The sequence below is a fragment of the Ornithodoros turicata genome, chromosome 3 (genome assembly GCF_037126465.1).
Source record: "Ornithodoros turicata isolate Travis chromosome 3, ASM3712646v1, whole genome shotgun sequence".
NCBI lineage: Eukaryota > Metazoa > Arthropoda > Arachnida > Ixodida > Argasidae > Ornithodoros > Ornithodoros turicata.
In genome coordinates, this window is record NC_088203.1 from 69,991,050 (window position 1) to 70,015,665 (window position 24,616).

The following is a 24,616-nucleotide window of genomic DNA, read 5'->3' on the forward strand; positions in this document are numbered from 1 at the left end:
ACACGTGACTACTGTTAACTTTTAGACATGTTAGACAGGTTTTATAAACCGCATTTTGCGTGAAAAATCCTCGCCTTGCGAACAGTTGCGAAAATGGTATCTATACGTTATAAAACAATACTTCCCTTGCAAAAATTGATTGGGGCTTTATTCAGCATCAGCTGAATGCCACAACATGCCATATGGCATGTTGTGACATGTATATTTAATGTACAAATAACGAAGTACAGCCCAAGTGGAAATTGACGACTGCCAACCATCGGCCAGTGGTCGGTTTTGGTCGGCAAGCGACTAAGTCGGCCACTGCAACTTGGACCAACATCGGTCTGATGTCGCTCACTGTGGTGGTTGGTGATCAACGACGTTCGGCTGAGAACGTTGTGCGACGTGTAGCGGGCATGCTATTGAGAGTTCGGCATAATAAAGACGGGCCAATGTCGGCCCTAGGCTGCAAACAAACCCGAAAACAATGCAGCTACTACTCGAAACAAAAAGAAAGAAAATACGATTTGACCGTTCTCAAAAAGTCGGATGACAGTTAGCCAACGACTCTTTCGGCCAGCCAATGTTGGCGCAATGTTGCATAGTGATAGGCAGAGCGAGGTTTGGCAAGCCGTCGGCGAGGGGGCAGATCTGTACCAAGAAACGAGCTCGTTGGCCAAGCTCTTGCCAAGCTTGGTTCAGTTTCGGTATGTTGCCTCAGGGAGAGGGAAACGTGAAATGGTGTAGCACTGCATAAGTTCAACTTTCGATTGGCCAAGTGATTGTCTCAAACCAAAAGCAGTAAGAAACACAGGCATTATCTTCATGGTGAGCTAATACGACAAGCAATTCCTCATTTCAGTGTTGTTTGTGTACGCATCAAATTAAACTTAGACACCTCACCCTTCATTTTGACACACACGCAAGCAGGACTCTGGAATTTGTGGAAACTCGCGAGACAAACCTATGTATAGTATCTGCTGTTCTTCCTCAGGAAATAAATGCAATTTCTTTTCTTTATACTGACCTGTTTGATCTAGTGATCTCTGGCATATTGCGAGCTTTTACGATTCTCCCCCTACGCCGTTACCCTACGCCGCGAGACAATTGAGTATGAATACGAGCGACGCCACAGGACTGCTTTGGCCTAACTTAACACAATGCAGGCTTGCCAATGCTTGGCAAGTCATTGGCCAAGGTACAGATCCGTGTGAACAGACAAGCTTTTTATCCGATCATGCACCGACCAAGGCCGAGTAGGCCAGCCTAGCTATTGCAAAGCTTGGCCCAACCAACTTTTAAATGGGAAGCACACGTCGGCCCGGCATTTTGCCGACGTTGTTTTTCTCCTTGGCGGGCAGCCAAAGCTGCATGTTGTGGCGCGCTGCTTAGTAGTTGGGTCATGCATTTTTTTGCAACTGGCCGTGGTTGGCCCATGCACAGGTGTTGTTCCATGGGCCATTATAGGGCCCACGTTTACTCAGTCAGTACCCAAGCTTGGTTCCTTATTGGCCAGACATCGGCCCTACACCTGTCAGGTCGGCCCTCTACATTGGCCCGAGCTTGTGCCGGCTAAGTCGGCCCGAGTGAGGCCATTGTTAATCCCCAACCTTGGCCCAAGCTTTTTTTGCAAGCTTGTGGGGTCCTCCCTGGCACCCTCGTAGGAGGCTAGCACTCCGGATTGGCCTTGGGCGACCGCAAGTCCCCAAGGTCAAGGGAGGACCCCAGGAGGAGAAGGGACGCGGGGGAAAACAACGGGACAGGGACAATCGGGCTGTGACGGTCGTTGTAGATAGTTGTGTGCTTTGGCGGCAGAGATTAAACCATGTAAGTCACATCTCTTGTGTCCGAGTCATTCTTGTTTGACAATAGGGAACGGCTTTTGGCTATTAGAGCACCCACGGAAGGGTTGAAGTTGACCGGGAGGCTTTAACCCATATTTCCCATATTTGGCGCCCAACGTTTTGGCCGTTCCTTTGTTTGTCATCCAGGAGTGGCTCCGATCGCACCTTTTGGGGGCCCTGATAGGATTTTGGGGGTTCGCGGGTGTTAATCACTTGCGAGATGGTATGTACACGGTCCACCGGTGACCGTGACGATGCAGCGGCAGGCGATAATCGGGTTGACCCCGAGGTCGCGGGAGAACAAAGCGGGGACGGCGCCATCGCCGGAACTAGCGCAAGAGCTGTTGAAAATTCGCAGCCTCTTCCTCCCCAGACGATGGCGGCAGATACCGCTAACGTCTTGCTGCAGGTGACAAACCTTGTTGCCGCGCTGACACAACAGATGAATGTGGTGCAAACGAGCTCGCATTCCTCTTTTCCCCCGAGGCTCCATCCGAGTATGGCTGTCCCTACATACTCGGGCTATTCTGACGGGAAGTCGGTCACAGACTTCCTGTTGGAACTTGAGACCTATCAGACAGCGTCCAAAGCGCCCGATGATACAGTGTTAAGGCAGGTAGTGCCGGTAGCACTGGTGGGGGATGCCGCGCGCTGGAGAAGGCTGCAGAAGCCGTTCAGTTCGATGGCAGACTTCAGGCAGCGATTCGAGGAGGAGTTTTTGCCCCCCGATTACGCGATGCGGGTGACGCGAAGTTCAATTATGCCATGGCTTACATGGACGATGTGGTGGTATTTTCTAGGTCGTTCAGGGAGCACCTCATTCACTTGCGTACTGTTCTGAGTAGAATGAGGGACGCCGGGTTGACAATTAATCCGGAGAAGGTTCAGATTGCATCCCCTAAGGTGGATCTCCTAGGGTTTGTAGTGGATCGTGGCACACTGAGTCCGAACGAGGAAAAGTTGAGAGCTATAATCGATTATCCTCGTCCGCATGACATCAAGAGCTTGCAGAGGTTCTTAGGAATGGTTGGCTTTTATCGCCAGTTCATTCCGCGATGTGCAACTCTGGCTAAGCCACTTTACGAGCTGCTGCGGAAGAATATGCAGTGGTCTTGGGGTCCTAGGCAGGAGGAGGCATTTTCCTCTTTAACACAAGCAATAGCGGATACAGCTAGATTGTGGCTGCCGGACTTGAACAAGCCGTTCGTGATGCAGACGGACGCGAGTGGTTACGGGGTTGGAGCAGTGTTACTGCAAGAGCATGAGGGAGATTTATGCCCTGTCGCTTTTGCAAGTCGTACACTCACCCCGGCGGAAGGGAATTATTCCGTTACGGAGAAGGAGTGCTTGGCGGTGATGTTCGGATTGAAAAAGTTTGACATGTATCTGGATGGGACGACTTTCACCATTCAGACGGACCACCAGGCACTCGCATGGCTGCAGCGGTTGAAGAAACCGGCTGGCAGGTTAGCACGCTGGGCGTTAGCGCTCCAGGGTTATTCGTATCAGGTACAGTACCTGAAGGGTAGCACGAACAAGGTGGCTGATGCATTGTCTCGTGCGCCACTGGGTTCCCGCTGTTCTGATGCACAGAAGGAATCCGAGTGGGAGGGCAGAGCTATGCCCAGAGATGAGTATGATGCTGGCCCGGTCGTACAGTCCGTACATGGGGGCCGAGCAGACTCTCTTGCGGTAAGCGAGGAGGGTGAAAGAGAGACTGGTAACACAGGTAAGTGTGTAAGTCTCCGGAATGGTTGTAGAAGCCAGACCGAGAGGGGACATCTCGTGGCGGCGATTGGTTCGAATCCCGCGGGTAACTCCTCGGCTTGGGGAACGGTCGTAAGCAGGGAAGAGCTCTTAGAGGCACAGAAATCAGACGGGTTATGTCAACGGGTGTCTGGAAAGCTGGCGGACAATAGTGCAGCTGACACCGGGAACGTTGACAGGGATTTTGATGGCTGCTTGGACTCATACTTGTTGAGTGATGACGGGCTCTTGCTGCGATACGTACCCGGCTTGGACGAGGAGGACGAGAGTGTTTCCCCTTTCAGGGTGGTGGTTCCAAGGAGACTGCGAAAGGTATTTATGCGGTACTTCCATGACTCAGCTCTGGCGGGTCACGGCAGCGGCAGCAAGACTTATCATAAGTTATGTCGTGTTGTGACTTGGCCGGGTATGAGGCAGGATGTTATGCGCTTTACCCGTAGCTGCCTGGTATGTCAGAAGGCTAAGCCTCGAGGTGGTAAGCCTCCTGGCATGTTGCAACCGGTAGTTAGTAGCTACCCTTGGCATATCGTAGCGTGTGACGTGATGGGACCATTTCCGAGAAGTCCACGCGGGAACCAGTACCTGTTGGTGGTCACTGATCATTTCTCTAAGTGGGTGGAGCTATTCCCGCTTAGGAAGCTGGTGTCGGAACGAATATGGGACCGGCTGCTTGAGACATTCTCACGGTTCGGGTTTCCGTCCCAGCTGATTACTGATAATGCTTCCTACTTCACAGGTAGGGTGTTCGTCGACTCCTGTGCGGCCCTAGGGATCCGGCACAAGAGAACGACTCCATATCATCCCCAGGCGAATATCACGGAAAGGGTGAACCGCAACCTTAAGAGCATGTTGGTGGCGTTAACCGACAAGCATAAGGATTGGGATGAGCGTCTACCTGAGTTGGGCTTTGCAACCAGGACGACGGTGAATAGGTCGACAGGGTTTTCTCCTGCGTACCTGAACTTCGGGAAAGACATTAGTTTTCCGATGGAGAACGTGCTGAGACAGACCACGCCGATTGCTCGTAGCCTGTCGAAGTACGCGAGCGAGTTGCGTAGTCGGCTCTCGGACGCGGTGACTTGCGCAAGAGAGAGCCTAGACATCGCTCGCACTGATCAGGCGCTTCAGTACGATAAGGGGCATCGTGCCCTGTCGTACGAAGTCGGGGATTTGGTCCTAAGGCGAACGCATCCACTGAGCAATGCTGCGATGGGTTTTGCAGCATCGTTGGCTCAGCGTTGGGAGGGGCCATTTCGGGTAGTATCCCGGGTATCCCGCCTGACATATCGAATCCGCCGTGTGGAAACGGGGGAGGAGGCTGGTCCCGTTCATGTTGGTGATTTAAAGCGCTACCATGAACGCGATCAGGGGGTTGACTCTGAGGGCGGCGATGCTTCCAGAGAGCCGAAACAAAACTCGGGGGGTTCACACCCGAGGCGGCGTGCCAGGACGGTTTGTTCCACCCGCGGCGGAGCACGAGAAGCAGGACAGCGGTCGCATGCATACAATTTGCGCGTTCGTTAACCGTGCCGTGCTTCCGCACAACTGCTTGCAGGTTTCTAGGCAGCAGACCACGACCAAAGGATGGTGCCCCCCGCTCCCGTTCCGGGAGTAGGCGGGGCAGCGCATGGGACCGACGGGTGCTGGAGCGACCAGTTCAGCCCGCTACTCCTCAGCGCCGGTCGGCAGCAACTTGGACGGCGCAGGTTGGGGATACGACAGCCAGCTTCGTGTCCCACACGCGGTGGCGCCACCAGCCCAGGCCACTAAGGGGTGCAGATCCGGACAGCGTGGCTGCCACCTTCCGGGGGATGACTCTTCAAGACCGCTACCCCAGCGAGCCGGCCGCGGTCTACAGCGACGAGGAGGCTGCGCGTCTGTGCACCACGTGCGGGGGCCTGGTCATCGACCGGCCTACACACGTCAGAGGTCCCCGCCACGCTAGCGCCGTCGCTGCCCTCGCTGGAGCCACGCAGAGTACCCCGGACGCCACGCCGGCAGCACCCGCACCTGAGAGGCCTGTGGCACCTGCTGCGGTCACCGCAGACCTGGCTGTCGCAGCCGCCGTCGAAATCCTCCGGGCCTTCCGCCCGGACCTCATCGCCGGGACGGACCCCAGAGGGACAGCGCCCATCCTAGTGCCACAGCCGGCTGATCCCGCAGTCGTGCCCGTGACTACGGGCCAAGACCGTATGGCGGTCGACTCGTCGCCGAGCCCTGCGTCCCTGGACGAAGATCTCCTCAAGTTCCTGGACCCCAAGACCGGGCCTTAGGTGGGGGGAGGTGGGGGGTCCTCCCTGGCACCCTCGTAGGAGGCTAGCACTCCGGATTGGCCTTGGGCGACCGCAAGTCCCCAAGGTCAAGGGAGGACCCCAGGAGGAGAAGGGACGCGGGGGAAAACAACGGGACAGGGACAATCGGGCTGTGACGGTCGTTGTAGATAGTTGTGTGCTTTGGCGGCAGAGATTAAACCATGTAAGTCACATCTCTTGTGTCCGAGTCATTCTTGTTTGACAATAGGGAACGGCTTTTGGCTATTAGAGCACCCACGGAAGGGTTGAAGTTGACCGGGAGGCTTTAACCCATATTTCCCATAAGCTTGATGGCCCGACAACTTTTAGGTTGGAAGCAGACGTCGGCCCAGTGTTTCGCCAATATTGCTTTTCCCGCTGGGACGTAGCGTTGTCACGCAAAATTTCTCACTGGGCCGTAATAGGGCCACATATGGGTCAGCGTTGGCCAGGTTGGCCAGAAAGGTTGGCCCTATGTTGGTGGCCAATGGATGGCCAGTCTCAGGCCATTGTCAATCCCCAAGCTCGGCTCAACCATGTTGTCTTAGCTTGGGCCAAGGTTGGCTTAGTTGGCCAACTCCTCTCAGCCGACCTTGGGCCAAGCACGTTTTTTTCACTTGGGCCCCAATTGAAATTGGCCGACGGCCGACTCTCGGCAGAAAGTCGTGGACCAGTTGGCAGCCAACTAAGTCGGCCAGCCAGTCATGTTCTAAAGTCTGGGCAATGTTAACTGTCAACTACGTCAGCAAGGACCTGGCCAATGACGTTGGGCCAACAGCCCGTGCCGACGGGACGCCACCGTAGCTTGCCGTCAGTCGGTTACCGAACTCATCTTCACGTAGTACCAAGGTAAGTGGCCAATGATGTCTCTTTATGACGATTTGAATCAGTTCTCGGGAGTGCACATACTACCTAAGATTGAGACAGTCACGTAGACTCTGTTGTAGTCGTTGAAACTGTCACAGAAGAGTCATATACGCCATATGAAAAAAGAGAAAGTGTCCTCTAACGTCCTCTATATGTTGCATTGTGATAGGCAGAGCGAGGTTTGGCAAGCCGTCGGCCAGGACAGATCTGTAGCAAGAAAACTCTGTATCGAGCTCGTTTGCCAAGCACTTGCCAAGCACGGCTGGGTTGGCCAGCCAAGCTCTTGCCAAGCTTGGTTCAATCTCAGTATGTTGCCACGGGGAGAGGGAAACGCGGAATGGTGTAGCACTGCATAAGTTCAACTTTTGATTGGCCAAGTGATTGTCTAAAACCAAAAGCAGTAAGAAACAGAGACGTTATCTTCATGGTGAGCTAATACGACAAGCGATTCCTCATTTCAGTGTTGTTTGTGTACGCATCAAATTTAACTTACACACCTCACCCTTCATTTTGACTCACACGCGAGCAGGACTCTCAAATTTGTGGAAGCTCGCGAGACAAATCTATGTATAGTATCTGCTGTTCTTCCTCAGGAAAGTTGCAATTTCTTTTCTTTATACTGACCTGTTTGATTCTAGTGATCTCGGGCATATTGCGAGCTTTTACGATTCTCCACCTACGCCGTTACCCTACGCCGCGAGACAATTGAGTCAGTTGGGTCATGCATTTTTTTGGAACGGGCCGTGGTTGGCCCATGCACAGGTGTTGTTCCATGGGCCATTCGGGCCCACGTTTACCCAATCAGTACCCAAGCTTGCTTCCTTATTGGCCAGACATCGGCCCTACATCTGTCAGGTCGGCCCTCTACATTGACCCGAGCTTGTGCCGGCTAAGTCGGCCCGAGTGAGGCCATTGTCAATCCCCAACCTTGGCTTAAGCTTTTTTTGAAAGCTTGGCCCGACAACTTTTAGGTTGGAAGCAGACGTCGGCCCAGTCTTTCGCCAATATTGCTTTCGCCGCTGGGAGGTAGCGTTGTTATGCAAAATTTCTCACTGGGCCGTGATAGGGCCGTATATGGGTCAGCGTTTGCCAGGTTGGCCTGAAAGGTTGGCCCTATGTTGGTGACCAAGGAATGGCCAGTCTCAGGCCATTGTTAATCCCCAAGCTCGGCCCAACCATGTTGTCTTACCATGGGCCAAGGTTGGCTTAGTTGGCCAACTCCTCTCAGCCGACCTTTTGCCAAGCACGTTTTTTCACTTGGGTAGGTTGTCTCACGAGCTTCCACAAATTTGAGAGTTCTGTTCGCGTACCACACAACCACCAATGTCCAGAGGACGTCCTGAAATGGTCGGAATATCTTTGTCAGAAAGTGACGTAAATAGGATGTCTTCTAGATGTCTATTTGCGATGTCCGTTGGGACAATAAAAGCGTACATCCTGTAGATATCCTACAGTTATCCTGTGGCTTATGTCTCATGTCAAATCAGAAGTTGCGATTGAAATCATTTGGTTTGAATTCCCAAAGTATGTGGTGGGTGTAATTCTCTCCCGACTTGCATGCCACTTTAATAATACAATGTACGTATTGTATAGCAACAAGGCAAAATAGCTAAGCTCTATGGACATGCTACACAAATATTTTAATAATTAGCCCAAGACTCATTTTATTTCTGATTACTTGATTTAATGTTTTTACGTAGTTATACATGCAGATCTCTTGGATGATCCATTCTTACTGGCGTTAAGCACGGAGTCTTGCCTAATCGGATCTCACTAATGAAAGATTTAACACTTTTTGCGTGTCGTTCCAAACAGCACAGAGCACAAAAGGATATGTACAACAGCATATTAAAATGGTTAATGTCAAGCGCCACTGTGGTTGCACAGTCCTTTGACAAATTTCACTGCAATATTTGTGCAGAAACGTCTGACCAGATAAGTCGAAGTTACACAGGGATTGAAGCATTGCCCGTCACTTACTCTTGGCGTATTGTGTATGGCGAGACAGAACAGTAGATGTCATAAGACTCTTCAGCGCAGTTAGAGAGCTCGAATATCAAGTAACTTCAATTTTCCACTACCTTAGAGGGAATTCAAATACTGCAGTTATTGCCCTTTATTTGGTTTCTGTGTCTTCAACACACTATTTAGGAAATTGTCGAAAGTGCGCAAACGTGTGCAAATAATTCATGCTCAAACATAAAAATAAATAAATAAAATAATAAAACGAATAAATAAATTAAATAAATATATACCCAAAGTTTACAAAGTTGTGCACACAACTCCAAATACCTGTGTATTGCAAAAACTGGCTGTGCAATACGATAGTTCCTGGCTTTAGTTATGTTGCGAGACGTGAGCTTCCCGGTCTTTGAAACCGAAACTTAACTATAGCCGCAGTGCTCTCATCGTCACATGCGACCAAGCAGCATCAACTCGGAGTCTGTTTTCAACTTGGAAACGTCTGTTGCCGTGTTAGCGTCTTCGCAGCCTGGTGAATTTAGTTTCCTCCTGTCCTTCAACTCTTTCGACCGTATAAAAATGTGAATGTCTTTTCATCTGTGTAGTGAGGTGCTTCCTTATGCATTTTGTTCCTGAAGCGTTGCAGAAGCTCTATTACAACAAAGGGGAAGTGGCGTGTGTAGGACAGGTGATCTCCAAGTCGCAAGTCTGAACCAGGAGGTGTAGTAATGACCAGATATTTATCTATAGTTATCTGAACTGCATTCATGATGTGTACTCGTGCTCCACTCGAACCTCTCAAAATCTCTAGTATTACCAACGTGATCTTGCCATGTTTATCTGATGCAATAGTGCATGAAATGCCTATGCTCTGTGTAAACACTTCTGTGGCAAATCTGTTTCAGTACAATTGCCTACTTAAACTATGCCTCCAATATTCCTTGGTGGCAGTTACTGTTTATACATGTCAGCTCTACCCTATGATATCTTCATGTTAGGATGGGAGCAATTTTCACATTTTTTGGTGTACCAAAGTGCCTGGGCTAGCTCGCATCTATATACCCTTTATGGTGCTGGTATAACTTAATTAACCGCTTTCGATACTCAGGATACTCACCCACTTAGATGAAACACCAATTCCTAGATCTAGCTGCTCATTCCAAGAACTGATGTTAACATGGTACATTGTTAGCTAGCTCGTTGCCAAGTGATATACAGATGAGGTTTTTTGAGTGGGAGTACATAAACAAAATACAGAAACCGACACTGAAGATTTGATTTGTACAAGCTTTCGCGTGGAGGTCCACGCTTCCTCAGGTACTCCCCTCTTCGTGTACGCTTCTGAGTGGGAGTACAGAATATTCAATAAAATGTCTTCTCACAGTGAACAGGCTTATGTGATGGAACATCTTGTATTATAAGATGTATACACAGCATACGGGGGCAGGGGGCATACTGCAGTAACGTTCTGGAATGTCCGGAAAAACATCCTGAGATGCCTAGAAAAATATCCTGAAAATGTCATAAAGGAAGCCACCAGGATTGCCCAAATCAAGTCCCCGGCTGTTGCAATGGCAGTACGAATGATGTCCAATAGGATGTTATCCGGACAATCCGGGATATCTTACGGACATCTGATTGTCCAGTTGGTGACGTCATATTGACATCCTCAGGATGTGCCTTGAGTCAAAACGAAGGGTGAGATGTCCAAGTTTAATTCTACGCGTACACAAACAACACTGAAATGAGAAATTGCTTGTCGTATTAGCTCACCATGAAGATAACGTCTCTGTTTCTTACTGCTTTGGTTTGAGACAATCACTTGACCAATCGAAAGTCGAACTTATGCAGTGCTACACAATTCCGCATTTCCCCCTCCCCAAGGCAACATACCGAGATTGGACCAAGCTTGGCAAGAGCTTCGCTGGCCAACCTAGCTTTGCTTGGCAAGTGCTTGGCCAACAAGCTCGTTTCTTGGTACAGATCTGCCGCCTGGCCGATGGCTTGCAAAACCTCGCTCTGCCTATCACTGTGCTACATTGCGCCAACGTTGGCTGACCGAAAGAGTCGTTGGCCAACTGTCATACGACTTTTTGCCAACCGTCCAAGCGTCTTTTCTTCAGCTGCATTCTTTTCGAGCTTGTTTGCAGTGCAGGCCGGCATTGGTCCGTCTTTATACGTCAATCTCTCAATAGCACGCCCGCAGCACGTTGCACAATGTTCTCGGCCCAACGTCGTTCGCCAACCACCGCTGTGAGTGACATCAGACCAACGTTGGTCCAAGGTCCGATGGTTGGTAGTCGGCAATTTCTCCTTGGAGAGGCATTAGTTGTTCCCATCCTGGAACCAGGCAAACCCCCAAATGCCCCATCCTCCTTTCGCCCTGTGAGCCTGACAAGCTGTATGGGAAAACTGATGGAGAGAATGGTTTTGCATCGCCTCGACTGGTGGCTCGAAAAACAAGGTGCGTTCCCTCAAGAAATGGCTGGATTTCGTCGCCACCGAAGCTCCATGGATCCAGTTCTCGACCTAGTTTCTACAGTCCTACATGCTCGTGCTCATCGGTGGATCGGTGGATCGGTCTTCCAGGACATTAAACGCGCGTATGATTCCGTCTCACACATCTGTGTGCTCCACGGGTTGCGATTTTTCATCCTCATCATCATTCTCAACATGTCATTTTGGCACTATATAACGTCCCCATGGTATCCTCAGATCATCCACAGATCCTACGTGAGGACAACTTGAGAACAGTGCTAGAGCATTTCTAGGATGCACCATTTTTTATATTCATATCCCTTTTTCGGTATGCACACCTATAAAATAGCCCCCAACTCGTCAGAGAACCCATATCAATGTTTTTTTGTTGCCCAGAAAACAGTTGCATAATGATACATAATGATAATACATCTTGGTTAACTGCCGCAATAAAGTAGTCTGGCTGTTAGTTTCTAGGAGATTCCATAACGAACAATAAGCGCACCAGTTTAAAAAGAAAGTAGAGAGAAATATAAAAGACACAGAAACAAGTCTGAGAAACCCACTCCAAAAGGTAATAGAATTATCTTCCGAAGGAAAAACAGATACTATATATTGCTTATTACACGACCCTTCGTAAATTCAAGAGTCATGCTTGTCTGCGACACAAAACAAAGGGTGAGCTGTCCATGTTTCCTTCGATTACGCAAAGAAAAAAATACTAAAAGCGAGGAATTGATTAAGTATTAGCTCTGTATCACGGAAAGGTCTATGTTTCTTACTGCTTTTGGTTTGAGACATTCCGGTAGGACTTTTGAAAGTCAAAAGCAGTGCCACAGAATCGCGCGTTCCTGTCCTTTCCACAAGAAATGCTCCATGTATCATACACAGTCATCCTTTTCGGAGCCAGATAATTTGACGCTGGACCACCCTTTATTTCAGAAAAATGTCAATCGGGTCCGACGATCAGCCCCATAAAACAAAACAAATGTGTTTAGGGAGTCTGAACAGGTACACTAAACCAAGGAATATTTCTCGTCCTGCAATCTACCCACAGGGATGGGCACAGGACATGTCCTATGTCCAGGAGTCGATGTCCTATAGATCTCCGTAGGACACCCTTAAAGGATATCTAATGTCTCAAGATTATACAATGAACTACGGACGTCGGATGAACGGAGGACGTCGTGTGGGCATCCGCGTCAGTAGACATCGCAGTGAAATTCGATTAGAATTGGTGCTGCAACTTCAATAAGCATTAATCTAGTGTACCTGCCTCGCAAGTTGGCTTCATTGGTACTTGTGATCCCAAAATGCAGTTCATTACCGCGACACATTTTTCACTGGGATCATGCACGAAATCGAGAGCAGCTCACGGCGCACTGTTGCCAGATTTGGGGAAAAGTCGCTAAATTTAGCGGATTTCGAGGTCTGTTTAGCTACAAAATTTTGTATTTGGGATTAGCGGATTTTTTGGTGACTTTCTGACATGTTCAGCGACTTTTTAGTGACACAAACATTCCTTCATAAAGTCAGGAAGAATCGTGATTTTCCTGTCACATTTCAGTGGCCGACAAACTCTAGCGAAGAATATTCTTCGCTAGAGTTTGAGAGAAAAAAGTGGCGCGATTTCATATTATATAATATGAAATCGCGCCACTTTTCGCTGGCCCTAACTCCTCAGGGCCAATCACCTGTAACGGAGATCTCTCAGCGTGTTCCCTGCAGCGTGCAGTGATGCAGTTTCGTTGTTGTTCTTCGCAGCGCTCGTTTCTTTGAGCTGTTTCCAGTTTGCCCCATTTCTGACGCGCCACGTGGCCTAGACGCAAGCGCTTTCCAAAATACCTCTTAAGTAACATCAGCAATACCGCATGAGCTGGGTGATGCTGCCAGTATTCAAGGGATAGCTTCGTCCAGTCAAAGAATGACACAAGGGTGCTGTGCACCTATATTGCAAGCGTGAGATTTATGCGAGGTTGTAAGACAAGCAGGTCGCAAAAATACGAGAAGGCATCGGAACTTTTTGTAAGCAATAAACAAACCATGTTCAGTGCCCCCGGTGACAAAACGAGAAAAAGTTCTGCAGAAGATGTTCAAGGTGCCGAATTTCATTTACTTTCTCTCATTCTTATCCAGTCATGCCCATTTCCTTATGTTCTCTCTTGGCCATCCACTGCGCTCATTCGCTGAATCATCTTGGTAGGGCTGTCACCATATTGTTTCATAACATGCAATATGCAACGAAGAAAAAGGGCACAATAGCGGCAGCGACTTTTTTTTAGCGACTTTCAGTTTCAATTTTAACGACTTTTAGCGACTTTTCGGGGCGCCACTAGCGACTTCCTGCGAACGAGATTTGGCAACACTGCACGGCTGGCAACAGTGGGCAGGCGGCCGTGGCGGTTTGGTTTGACCAGTTTGCCCGTCGATGAGTGTGTCAGCTACACAAGTTGGTACTTGTGCACGCTTCAGTTAAAGTATCGTTGAAGCAGCAACGTGTACGACAGGTAAGCTATGCAAAAACAGAACAGCGAGCAGACGCAGCTCATAGTCGTCTTCCACAACAGGTCAGGCAGAGCAATTGAGCCGGCCGCCATATTGCTGTCTCCAAGTTATCACAACAGAGCTCTGAGAACATCAGCTACGGGTATGTCAAGCAACAAACGGTGTTCGCTCAAGCGGTGACATCGGTGATCGAGGTGCGTGCAGGGTACACCTATCCTGTCAGAGTGCCATATATTTCGGATAGCGAAGTGTTTTCAGGTAGTATTTCTGATTTGGGTTCAGAGGACGTTTTGACATATACGTGTCTGTGTAGGTCTAGAACGACGCATGGAATTAACTGACGGTGACAAAATAAAGCTATGCTCAGTGTTGTGAAAGCTATAGCTAGGATGCTCCAGAAAAATCTTAAAGGTCAGCTCCGGAGATACCTTGACTTCTTGAAACTGTAACAATATCCTGGAAGCCCATATCGAACTGTATCTGAAACCACCCTTCATTTCCGCAAAACAGCCCCATATTTTAAATAATCGTAAATTAACCATTTCGAAACAGACATGGGGGCCGCCATTTTTATGACGGCAGCTGTTCACGCGGTCTATATCGCCGACGTTGATATCAGTGTTCTTCAAGCCTTCCCTCCCTCTCTACGGAGCATACGGGAATGTAAACAAGCGATGGTGGCAGGGAGCGTCTGCTCGATCGACGTAGACTTCTTGATCGCATCGATTTTTTATATTTGGGATGATTTGCCAATGCCAAAACACGCTGTTGATACCATTTGTGCAGTTAGAATTCGTGCAATTATGCTGTCGCGTTCCGGCCAGCGGCAAACTGGCTAAGAACGCAATGAACGTCACGTATATCGTCAACGGAACTGTGCTACGCCTAATACGAAAGATATTTTTATTCGCATTGTAGGTGTCTTTGATAAAGTAAGTCAATTCATTGCTTAATTGAAGACTTCACTCTCTTATAGTTACGGTTCACCACTGCTGCATCACTTGTGCATATCTTTCTCACTCTCGAATACCTGGCGTTTGACGTTACAGGAGCAGTAATCACATTTCTTGGCATTATACCGGGTGAACGAGTTGAGTTTGGCAACGCCATGTTATCGTATACACACTGCAGGTACGTACGTGAGAGCTGGGCTTGAATGACAACCTTAGTGTAGATTCGCGATGAACGTATTTGCCGAAATTTTACGCTGTCGAGAGACCAAGCACCAGATACAAGAACAAGATACTTACATGAGGGCATACGTGGCTTATGAGAGCTGAACAGAAAAAGAAAGGAAGGAAAAAATAAACGAAAACAAAAATACACTGCACAGTACAAGGACACCGTGCAAGTGTAATTATCAGGAATATCTTGCACCTTATTTCGGCTGGTCTATTCAGTGCAGTGCAGCCATGAGCCATCACATGAATCAACCACACAAAAAGAGAAAGAAAAGAAATGAAGATGAGTTGCTTCCATGTGTCATCTACACCAGTATTACATCTGGATCTGCATGCTGGGTTCAGGAGGCGAGTTACTTCTTGAATCAATGCACATTTCCACACATCCCACAGATACTGTAATTTTACACGTAACATTGAATAGACCATAATTTTATTGAATACACAGAGATCATAAAACTATCTGACTCCCCGCCATAATCCCTCGCAACAGGTAAACAAGTACACTGCAAGATGGACAGAATACAGGTGCAGTTGAGGGGAGCTGCCTCAGGACAGAAGCCGCCGATATTTCGAACAGAGACTGTTCTTAGAGACTATATACGAGACTGTTTGTACATGTTCACTGAAGCCCTTCTGCTGTCGACTTGCATTTAATGCCTTGCAGAGCTGTTAGCGTTGTACTGACTCATTCACTGTAGTGCTTGCGATGAGCCCCCTTTGTGTAGTCTCTTCATTCTGTTCGGGGGCTCATGAACAGCCATCGTCCACAGAGATCGAGCAGAGGCCCAGAAAGCCCCTGGACATACTCTGACATGAAAATTATCATTATTAGAATTCTTAAAACAGACAGGACAGGCTTGTGCAGTAAAGAAGCAATGCAATTCTCTGTTTCAGTTGTTTTCTCACACACATTCCTTATGTGTAGATACAATATGTGGCACACAGATAAAGTGGAAGCGGTGGTGTGATACATGACCTACTTACCATGACATACTTAGATACATGACTGAGTAACAGCACTGAGACTAGGCAACTTTTAGTGCACACAATGGCGGGATGTCTTTCAGAATGGGAAGTACACCCACTATCCCCTACAACACTTCGAATGTTCCAGTTCCTGTAAGTGAGGAATGCAGGACAATTGCTTAGTAATCGCTGCTAGCTTGAAATACTGTAAATCACCTTCGTGGGGCCAAAGCAGCTTCCCAATGTCTTGATGTGCACATCTTGCATGGTGACTTTGATGCTCATGAATATGTGAAGCAACGTTATGATCCAAATATTCATGACATGCCAGAGTATCATGAGCCATTTTACCGGAACCAGGTTTCCATTATCATTGCTTGTCCATGTGCATGTTCACGATACTGTGGCACCATTATTGTAGCACCAGACGTTGCTTCACCAGTGCTGCTGTATGTACCTGTTTCCTGGGTCCTGAGCAAGGAGAAGCAGAAATTATAATTATACCTGTTAAGGCTAATATTGTTAGGAAAAGCAAAAAAGCATCTACATATTTAAGAGCTACAAAATGTGATCAACAATGTTGACCGCATAGCTTGCCCCCAGCTATACACCTGCTAATAGGAAATATGTTGTCAACCAATGGACAGCATACATATGTGTTATGACGGTGTGCTACAAAGCAAATGTGGTCCTCTTGCAATGTGCCGTGTGTCAAAACGATGATTCACAGATAGAAGAGTCTTTCTCATGACTTCACCTATTTCTGCTAATCTGTGACGAGCATGCTGACCGTCATCCCTTGCTGGTTAAGGTACTCAATTGCTGGAGTCAACTTCATTAGTATAGAAGGACAGAATGGAATTTTTGGCACGTAATAACTTTACGTTACAACTTGAATACAATGCGCTCACAGACACAGCCCGGCTTTTAAAGAGGAACAACAATATGCTACCATGTATGCAGGATATGGGGTAGTTCCATGGTTGGGAAAAGGCTGAGTGTGATCATACAGAAGTCCAAACAGACACAGAGTGTCTCAAAACAGGAACTCCTAAGTTGTTGCTGATTTCAGGTGCTGTGACTGTTTTGTCTTCCCTGTGCCCAAGCTCAGACTTCTCCAAACTCATGTAATTTCTCAACCAGCTTCTCTGAGAAACTGCGTAGTTTTACATACAACCGCGGATTATAGGGCTTAGCAGTCCCATATTTGTCCTTCACATGTTTACATTGTGTACAAGCCATAGCGCAAGTTCGTGCGGACACTTACCCGCAACTTTGGTCCCTTGGTGCTATCCTTTCCTCTTTGTTGTCGTCGAACGAGGCAGGTGCCGCATCCCTTTCTAGCGACTTTTACAGTCCAAATCGGCCGTTAGGTGAACGACCTCGTAACATTCTGATGCAAAATGCTTCGAGCACACACGGCAGTTGCCTTGATAAGTTCAGAGCACTCAACCTCTGGTTTCGTACCACTCAATCACGCACAATATCAACTGGGAACCTGGCACGATACATCTTTCTTAGTAGCGTACCTGCGTACTGCAAGAAGCACGGCGTTGTCACAATTCACTCACGCTGCATCTCTCACAAAGTGACAACTTAGATGAGGTTGTGTGGACTAATCGGAGTAAAAAGATGATCAAATTAAGGCGCGGAGAAAGGTGCCCGTACGTACACGACTCTCGATTTCGCTTTCAGCCTGGCGAGTGGTGATTGCTGGCGATTGCGAAACTGCGAGCCAGCAAACAAGCCAAGAGGAGCCAAAGCGAAAGCTGAGCGTGACGTCAGCTGTTCAAGCGGACGATCGGACGGCAAACCAAAAAACAGATTTCGCAGTAAATACAGGGTATTCGCCAAAACTATTTTGGAAGTACATTCAGTAGGCATCAACCTTTGTGCCTGCGAGTTTTTGTTGCAATCTGTGGCAGTGAGTTTCCTCCGGAGCTGACCTTTAAACTTGTTCTTTTGCAGTAAAGAAGTGGAAGCTGACTTACACGCCAACTATACATTCCTCCAGACTAAGGGACTGTAGCACTCGCAGATGTGCAGCTTTGAAGTTTCTTATCGTGTAATAAACGTTCTTTGTTCTGTATATGCTGTCTTTACTGTGTAACCACCACAAGTAAATAAAATAGAGAAATCAAATCAAATCATATAGTACCTGTAGAACCCAATAAAAACCTGCCACAGCGTCCACAGGATAACCACAGAACAGCCCCCTACATGCCTCAAATTATCCAAAATGTGTCCTCTGTTCGTCGGCCAGGATGTCCTGTAGACCGGTTCGGGCGGTAACGTTGAACAAACTATGTTAGTACAATTTCCATCCGTGGGAAGTTTCCCGACGTCCTGCGGACGTCTAGTTATCCGAGGTCGTTACTCCATGGGACATCCTAAGGTTGTATATGGCTGACTGGGACTAGCGTCCGTCATTCCCAGAAATGCGGGACACAGTTTCTTAAAGTTGACTTGACCGGCGTACTCGCTGCCCTCCACTGAAGCAATGCATTCCATCTGGTTTTGTTAGAATATCTGTTGACTCTGAGCGTTAGAAAGAAATCTCCACACAAGGGTGTTGCTGTGAGAGGCCTTTCGAGGGCGTACTGTGGAATTGAAGCGCAAGAGCGTCACAGTTTTGTTCCTGGATGACTTATTTTCGCTGTGTTGGCTTCATGGCAGAATGCACAGGTGTGCTATTTTTGTTGTACTTGGCCAAAACAATGGGTTCTCCAGAACATGTGCATGTAAGACATGAAAATTGAATTTGTCTTGTACGCTTTGCAACTTTGTGCGCAACTGTGGGACGCTCCAATTTTGCTCCCACGACAAAAGAAATGTTGAAGGGCTCAGTGTGGCTTGCGTAGCGTCTGTATCTTAACTCCTGAATGCGGTATCAACGGGCAGTGTTAGCTCAGTGGTAAAGACGTTGCTCGCAACCTTCGAGGGCCGTGGTTCGGGCTGCATAGTTTTCTTTTTCCTTTCATTATTTTTTCTTTTTCTGTTTTCTTTTTTTTTTTTTTTGGTAGAGGGAGTTATGAGAGTAACGACAGGGCGAGAGCGTCAGAGTTTCGGCTTAATAATGCCATACTGGATCTATATGATACTGCATGGCGTTCGGTTTGATTTAGTTGCGGTAATGCTGTGCGATCGCCTGTGCACTTAATATGTGAATAGCAGATGACTCTCCCTTGCACTCCGACTTACTTCACCGTTACAGGAATCCCCGTTTTGCACAGTGCCACGCGTCTTTGTTGTAGTGTAGATTATTGTCGATCACTTTACATAAATTTCGAACTTGTGGCTTAAATGTCACTTCTTGCCTATGAAGTCGAGGTCGATGTGACGACGGAACCAATTATGCGGGCCCACTTTAACGCGCTCTAATGGCGAAACTAATTAAGATGCACAAAGTGCCACGCGTGTTTGTTGTAGTGTAAATGTTTGTCAATCATTTACCCTATATTTCAAACCTGTGACTTAAGCGTCCTTTGTTCCCTGCCAAGGCGAATCTCATCAAATTTTCATTCATCGAGATCGACCTGACACGGAATCGTCGTGCGGGCCCACTCTAGCGCGATCTAATGGCGAAACAAATTAAGATGCACAAAGTGCCACGCGTGTTTGTTGTAGTGTAAATGTTTGTCAATCATTTACCCTATATTTCAAACCTGTGACTTAAGCGTCCTTTGTTCCCTGCCAAGGCGAATCTCATCAAATTTTCATTCATCGAGATCGACCTGACACGGAATCGTCGTGCGGGCCCACTCTAGCGCGATCTAATGGCGAAACAAATTAAGATGCACAAAGTGCCACGCGTGTTTGTTGTAGTGTAAATGTTTGTCAATCATTTACCCTATATTTCAAACCTGTGACTTAAACGTCCTTTGTTCCCTGCCAAGGCGAAACTCATCAAATTTTCATTGATCGAGATCGACCTGACACGGAATCGTCGTGCGGGCCCACTCTAGCGCGATCTAATGGCGAAACTAATTAAGATGCACAAAGTGCCACGCGTGTTTGTTGTAGTGTAAATGTTTGTCAATCATTTACCATATATTTCAAACCTGTGACTTAAACGTCCTTTGTTCCCTGTCAAGGCGAAACTCATCAAATTTTCATTCATCGAGATAGATGTGGCGACTGAGTCCTCGTGAAAGCCAACTTGGACGCGCTCTAATGGCGAAACTAATTAAGATGCACAAAGTGCCACGCGTGTTTGTTGTAGTGTAAATGTTTGTCAATCATTTACCCTATATTTCAAACCTGTGACTTAAACGTCCTTTGTTCCCTGCGAAGGCGAAACTCATCAAATTTTCATTGATCGAGATCGACCTGACACGGAATCGTCGCGCGGGCCCACTCTAGCGCGATCTAATGGCGAAACTAACTAAGATGCACAAAGTGCCACGCGTGTTTGTTGTAGTGTAAATGTTTGTCAATCATTTACCATATATTCCAAACCTGTGACTTAAACGTCCTTTGTTCCCTGTCAAGGCGAAACTCATCAAATTTTCATTCATCGAGATAGATGTGGCGACTGAGTCCTCGTGAAAGCCAACTTGGACGCGCTCTAATGGCGAAACTAATTAAGATGCACAAAGTGCCACGCGTGTTTGTTGTAGTGTAAATGTTTGTCAATCATTTACCATATATTCCAAACCTGTGACTTAAACGTCTTTTGTTGCCTGTCACGCGAAACTCATCAAATTTTCATTGATCGAGATCGACCTGACACGGAATTGTCGTGCGGGGTCACTTTAGCGCGCTCTAATGGCGAAACAAATTAAGATGCACAAAGTGCCACGCGTGTTTGTTGTAGTGTAAATGTTTGTCAATCATTTACCATATATTTCAAACCTGTGACTTAAACGTCCTTTGTTCCCTGTCAAGGCGAAACTCATCAAATTTTCATTCATCGAGATAGATGTGGCGACTGAGTCCTCGTGAAAGCCAACTTGGACGCGCTCTAATGGCGAAACTAATTAAGATGCACAAAGTGGCACGCGTGTTTGTTGTAGTGTAAATGTTTGTCAATCATTTACCCTATATTTCAAACCTGTGACTTAAGCGTCCTTTGTTCCCTGCCAAGGCGAAACTCATCAAATTTTCATTGATCGAGATCGACCTGACACGGAATCGTCGCGCGGGCCCACTCTAGCGCGATCTAATGGCGAAACTAATTAAGATGCACAAAGTGCCACGCGCGTTTGTTGTAGTGTAAATGTTTGTCAATCATTTACCCTATATTTCAAACCTGTGACTTAAACGTCCTTTGTTCCCTGTCAAGGCGAAACTCATCAAATTTTCATTCATCGAGATAGATGTGGCGACTGAGTCCTCGTGAAAGCCATCTTGGACGCGCTCTAATGGCGAAACTAATTAAGATGCACAAAATGCCACGCGTGTTTGTTGTAGTGTAAATGTTTGTCAATCATTTACCATATATTTCAAACCTGTGACATAAAACGTCCTTTGTTCCCTGTCAAGGCGAAACTCATCAAATTTTCATTCATCGAGATAGATGTGGCGACTGAGTCCTCGTGAAAGCCATCTTGGACGCGCTCTAATGGCGAAACTAATTAAGATGCACAAAGTGCCACGCGTGTTTGTTGTAGTGTAAATGTTTGTCAATCATTTACCATATATTTCAAACCTGTGACTTAAACGTCCTTTGTTCCCTGTCAAGGCGAAACTCATCAAATTTTCATTCATCGAGATAGATGTGGCGACTGAGTCCTCGTGAAAGCCAACTTGGACGCGCTCTAATGGCGAAACTAATTAAGATGCACAAAGTGCCACGGGTGTTTGTTGTAGTGTAAATGCTTGTCAACCATTTACCATATATTTCAAATCTGTGACTTAAACGTCCTTTGTTCCCTGTCAAGGCGAAACTCATCAAGTTTTCATTCATCGAGATACATGTGGCGACTGAGTCCTCGTGAAAGCCAACTTGGACGCGCTCTAATGGCGAAACTAATTAAGATGCACAAAGGGCCACGCGTGTTTGTTGTAGTGTAAATGTTTGTCAATCATTTACCACATATTTCAAACCTGTGACTTAAACGTCTTTTGTTCCCTGTCAAGGCGAAACTCATCAAATTTTCATTGATCGAGATCGACCTGACACGGAATTGTCGTGCGGGCCCACTTTAGCGCGCTCTAATGGCGAAACTAATTAAGATGCACAAAGTGCCACGCGTGTTTGTTGTAGTGTAAATGTGTGTCAATCATTTACCATATATTTCAAACCTGTGACTTAAACGTCCTTTGTTCCCTGTCAAGGCGAAACTCATCAAATTTTCATTCATCAAGATAGATGTGGCGACTGAGTCCTCGTGAAAGCCAACTTGGACGCGCTCTAATGGCGAAACTAATTAAGATGCACAAAGTGCCACGCGTGTTTGTTGTAGTGTAAACGTTTGTCAATCATTTACCATATATTTCAAACCTGTGACTTAAACGTCCTTTGTTCCCTGTCAAGGCGAAACTCATCAAATTTTCATTCATCGAGATAGATGTGGCGACTGAGTCCTCGTGAAAGCCATCTTGGACGCGCTCTAATGGCGAAACTAATTAAGATGCACAAAGTGCCACGCGTGTTTGTTGTAGTGTAAATGTTTGTCAATCATTTACCATATATTTCAAACCTGTGACTTAAACGTCCTTTGTTCCCTGTCAAGGCGAAACTCATCAAATTTTCATTCATCGAGATAGATGTGGCGACTGAGTCCTCGTGAAAGCCAACTTGGACGCGCTCTAATGGCGAAACTAATTAAGATGCACAAAGTGCCACGCGTGTTTGTTGTAGTGTAAACGTTTGTCAATCATTTACCATATATTTCAAACCTGTGACTTAAACGTCCTTTGTTCCCTGTCAAGGCGAAACTCATCAAATTTTCATTCATCGAGATCGATCTGACACGGAATCGTCGTGCGGGCCCACTCTAGCGCGATCTAATGGCGAAACTTATTAAGATGCACAAAGTGCCACGCGTGTTTGTTGTAGTGTAAATGTTTGTCAATCATTTACCCTATATTTCAAACCTGTGACTTAAACGTCCTTTGTTCCCTGCCAAGGCGAAACTCATCAAATTTTCATTGGTCGAGATCGACCTGACACGGAATCGTCGCGCGGACCCACTCTAGCGCGATCTAATGGCGAAACTAATTAAGATGCACAAAGTGCCACGCGTGTTTGTTGTAGTGTAAATGTTTGTCAATCATTTACCATATATTTCAAACCTGTGACTTAAACGTCCTTTGTTCCCTGTCAAGGCGAAACTCATCAAATTTTCATTCATCGAGATAGATGTGGCGACTGAGTCCTCGTGAAAGCCAACTTGGACGCGCTCTAATGGCGAAACTAATTAAGATGCACAAAGTGCCACGGGTGTTTGTTGTAGTGTAAATGCTTGTCAACCATTTACCATATATTTCAAATCTGTGACTTAAACGTCCTTTGTTCCCTGTCAAGGCGAAACTCATCAAGTTTTCATTCATCGAGATAGATGTGGCGACTGAGTCCTCGTGAAAGCCAACTTGGACGCGCTCTAATGGCGAAACTAATTAAGATGCACAAAGGGCCACGCGTGTTTGTTGTAGTGTAAATGTTTGTCAATCATTTACCATATATTTCAAACCTGTGACTTAAACGTCTTTTGTTCCCTGTCAAGGCGAAACTGATCAAATTTTCATTGATCGAGATCGACCTGACACGGAATTGTCGTGCGGGCCCACTTTAGCGCGCTCTAATGGCGAAACTAATTAAGATGCACAAAGTGCCACGCGTGTTTGTTGTAGTGTAAATGTGTGTCAATCATTTACCATATATTTCAAACCTGTGACTTAAACGTCCTTTGTTCCCTGTCAAGGCGAAACTCACCAAATTTTCATTCATCAAGATAGATGTGGCGACTGAGTCCTCGTGAAAGCCAACTTGGACGCGCTCTAATGGCGAAACTAATTAAGATGCACAAAGTGCCACGCGTGTTTGTTGTAGTGTAAATGTTTGTCAATCATTTACCATATATTTCAAACCTGTGACTTAAACGTCCTTTGTTCCCTGTCAAGGCGAAACTCATCAAATTTTCATTCATCGAGATAGATGTGGAGACTGAGTCCTCGTGAAAGCCAACTTGGACGCGCTCTAATGGCAAAACTAATTAAGATGCACAAAGTGCCACGCGTGTTTGTTGTAGTGTAAATGTTTGTCAATCATTTACCATATATTTCAAACCTGTGACTTAAACGTCCTTTGTTCCCTGTCAAGGCGAAACTCATCAAATTTTCATTCATCAAGATAGATGTGGAGACTGAGTCCTCGTGAAAGCCAACTTGGACGCGCTCTAATGGCAAAACTAATTAAGATGCACAAAGTGCCACGCGTGTTTGTTGTAGTGTAAATGTTTGTCAATCATTTACCATATATTTCAAACCTGTGACTTAAACGTCCTTTGTTCCCTGTCAAGGCGAAACTCATCAAATTTTCATTCATCGAGATAGATGTGGCGACTGAGTCCTCGTGAAAGCCAACTTGGACGCGCTCTAATGGCGAAACTAATTAAGATGCACAAAGTGCCACGCGTGTTTGTTGTAGTGTAAACGTTTGTCAATCATTTACCATATATTTCAAACCTGTGACTTAAACGTCCTTTGTTCCCTGTCAAGGCGAAACTCATCAAATTTTCATTCATCGAGATAGATGTGGCGACTGAGTCCTCGTGAAAGCCATCTTGGACGCGCTCTAATGGCGAAACTAATTAAGATGCACAAA

General features: G+C 46.9%; 1 protein-coding gene and 1 long non-coding RNA gene across 5 annotated transcripts; both read left to right on the forward strand.

Moving 5' to 3' along the window:
• Nucleotides 1–2,046: 2,046 nt before the first annotated feature.
• LOC135389611 (uncharacterized) lies at nt 2,047–5,866 on the forward strand. The gene is made up of 3 exons (XM_064619646.1): nt 2,047–2,438; nt 2,627–4,819; nt 5,149–5,866. The coding sequence occupies exons 1-3, from the start codon at nt 2,047–2,049 to the stop codon at nt 5,864–5,866; spliced, it is 3,303 nt and encodes a 1,100-aa protein (XP_064475716.1).
• A 7,729-nt stretch (nt 5,867–13,595) lies between these two features.
• On the forward strand, nt 13,596–17,935 carry LOC135387273 (uncharacterized). 4 transcript variants are annotated; one of them, XR_010421002.1, is made up of 5 exons: nt 13,596–13,698; nt 13,759–14,628; nt 14,746–14,827; nt 15,097–17,689; nt 17,815–17,935. It is a non-coding gene; the product is annotated as an uncharacterized LOC135387273 (long non-coding RNA). The 4 variants fall into 4 exon arrangements; XR_010421000.1 differs by having other exon boundaries at nt 13,759–14,827; XR_010421001.1 differs by having other exon boundaries at nt 13,759–14,827; nt 17,542–17,689.
• The last annotated feature ends 6,681 nt before the right edge of the window (nt 17,936–24,616 follow it).

Coding starts and splice junctions, on each gene's coding strand:
- LOC135389611 (XM_064619646.1), top strand. CDS start 2,047: ATGGTATGTACACGGTCCACCGGTGACCGTGACGATGCAGCGGCAGGC. Junction 2,439..2,626: donor CCCGATGATACAGTGTTAAG/GCAGGTAGTGCC, acceptor GGTATTTTCTAG/GTCGTTCAGGGAGCACCTCA. Junction 4,820..5,148: donor GCGATGGGTTTTGCAGCATC/GTTGGCTCAGCG, acceptor AACTGCTTGCAG/GTTTCTAGGCAGCAGACCAC.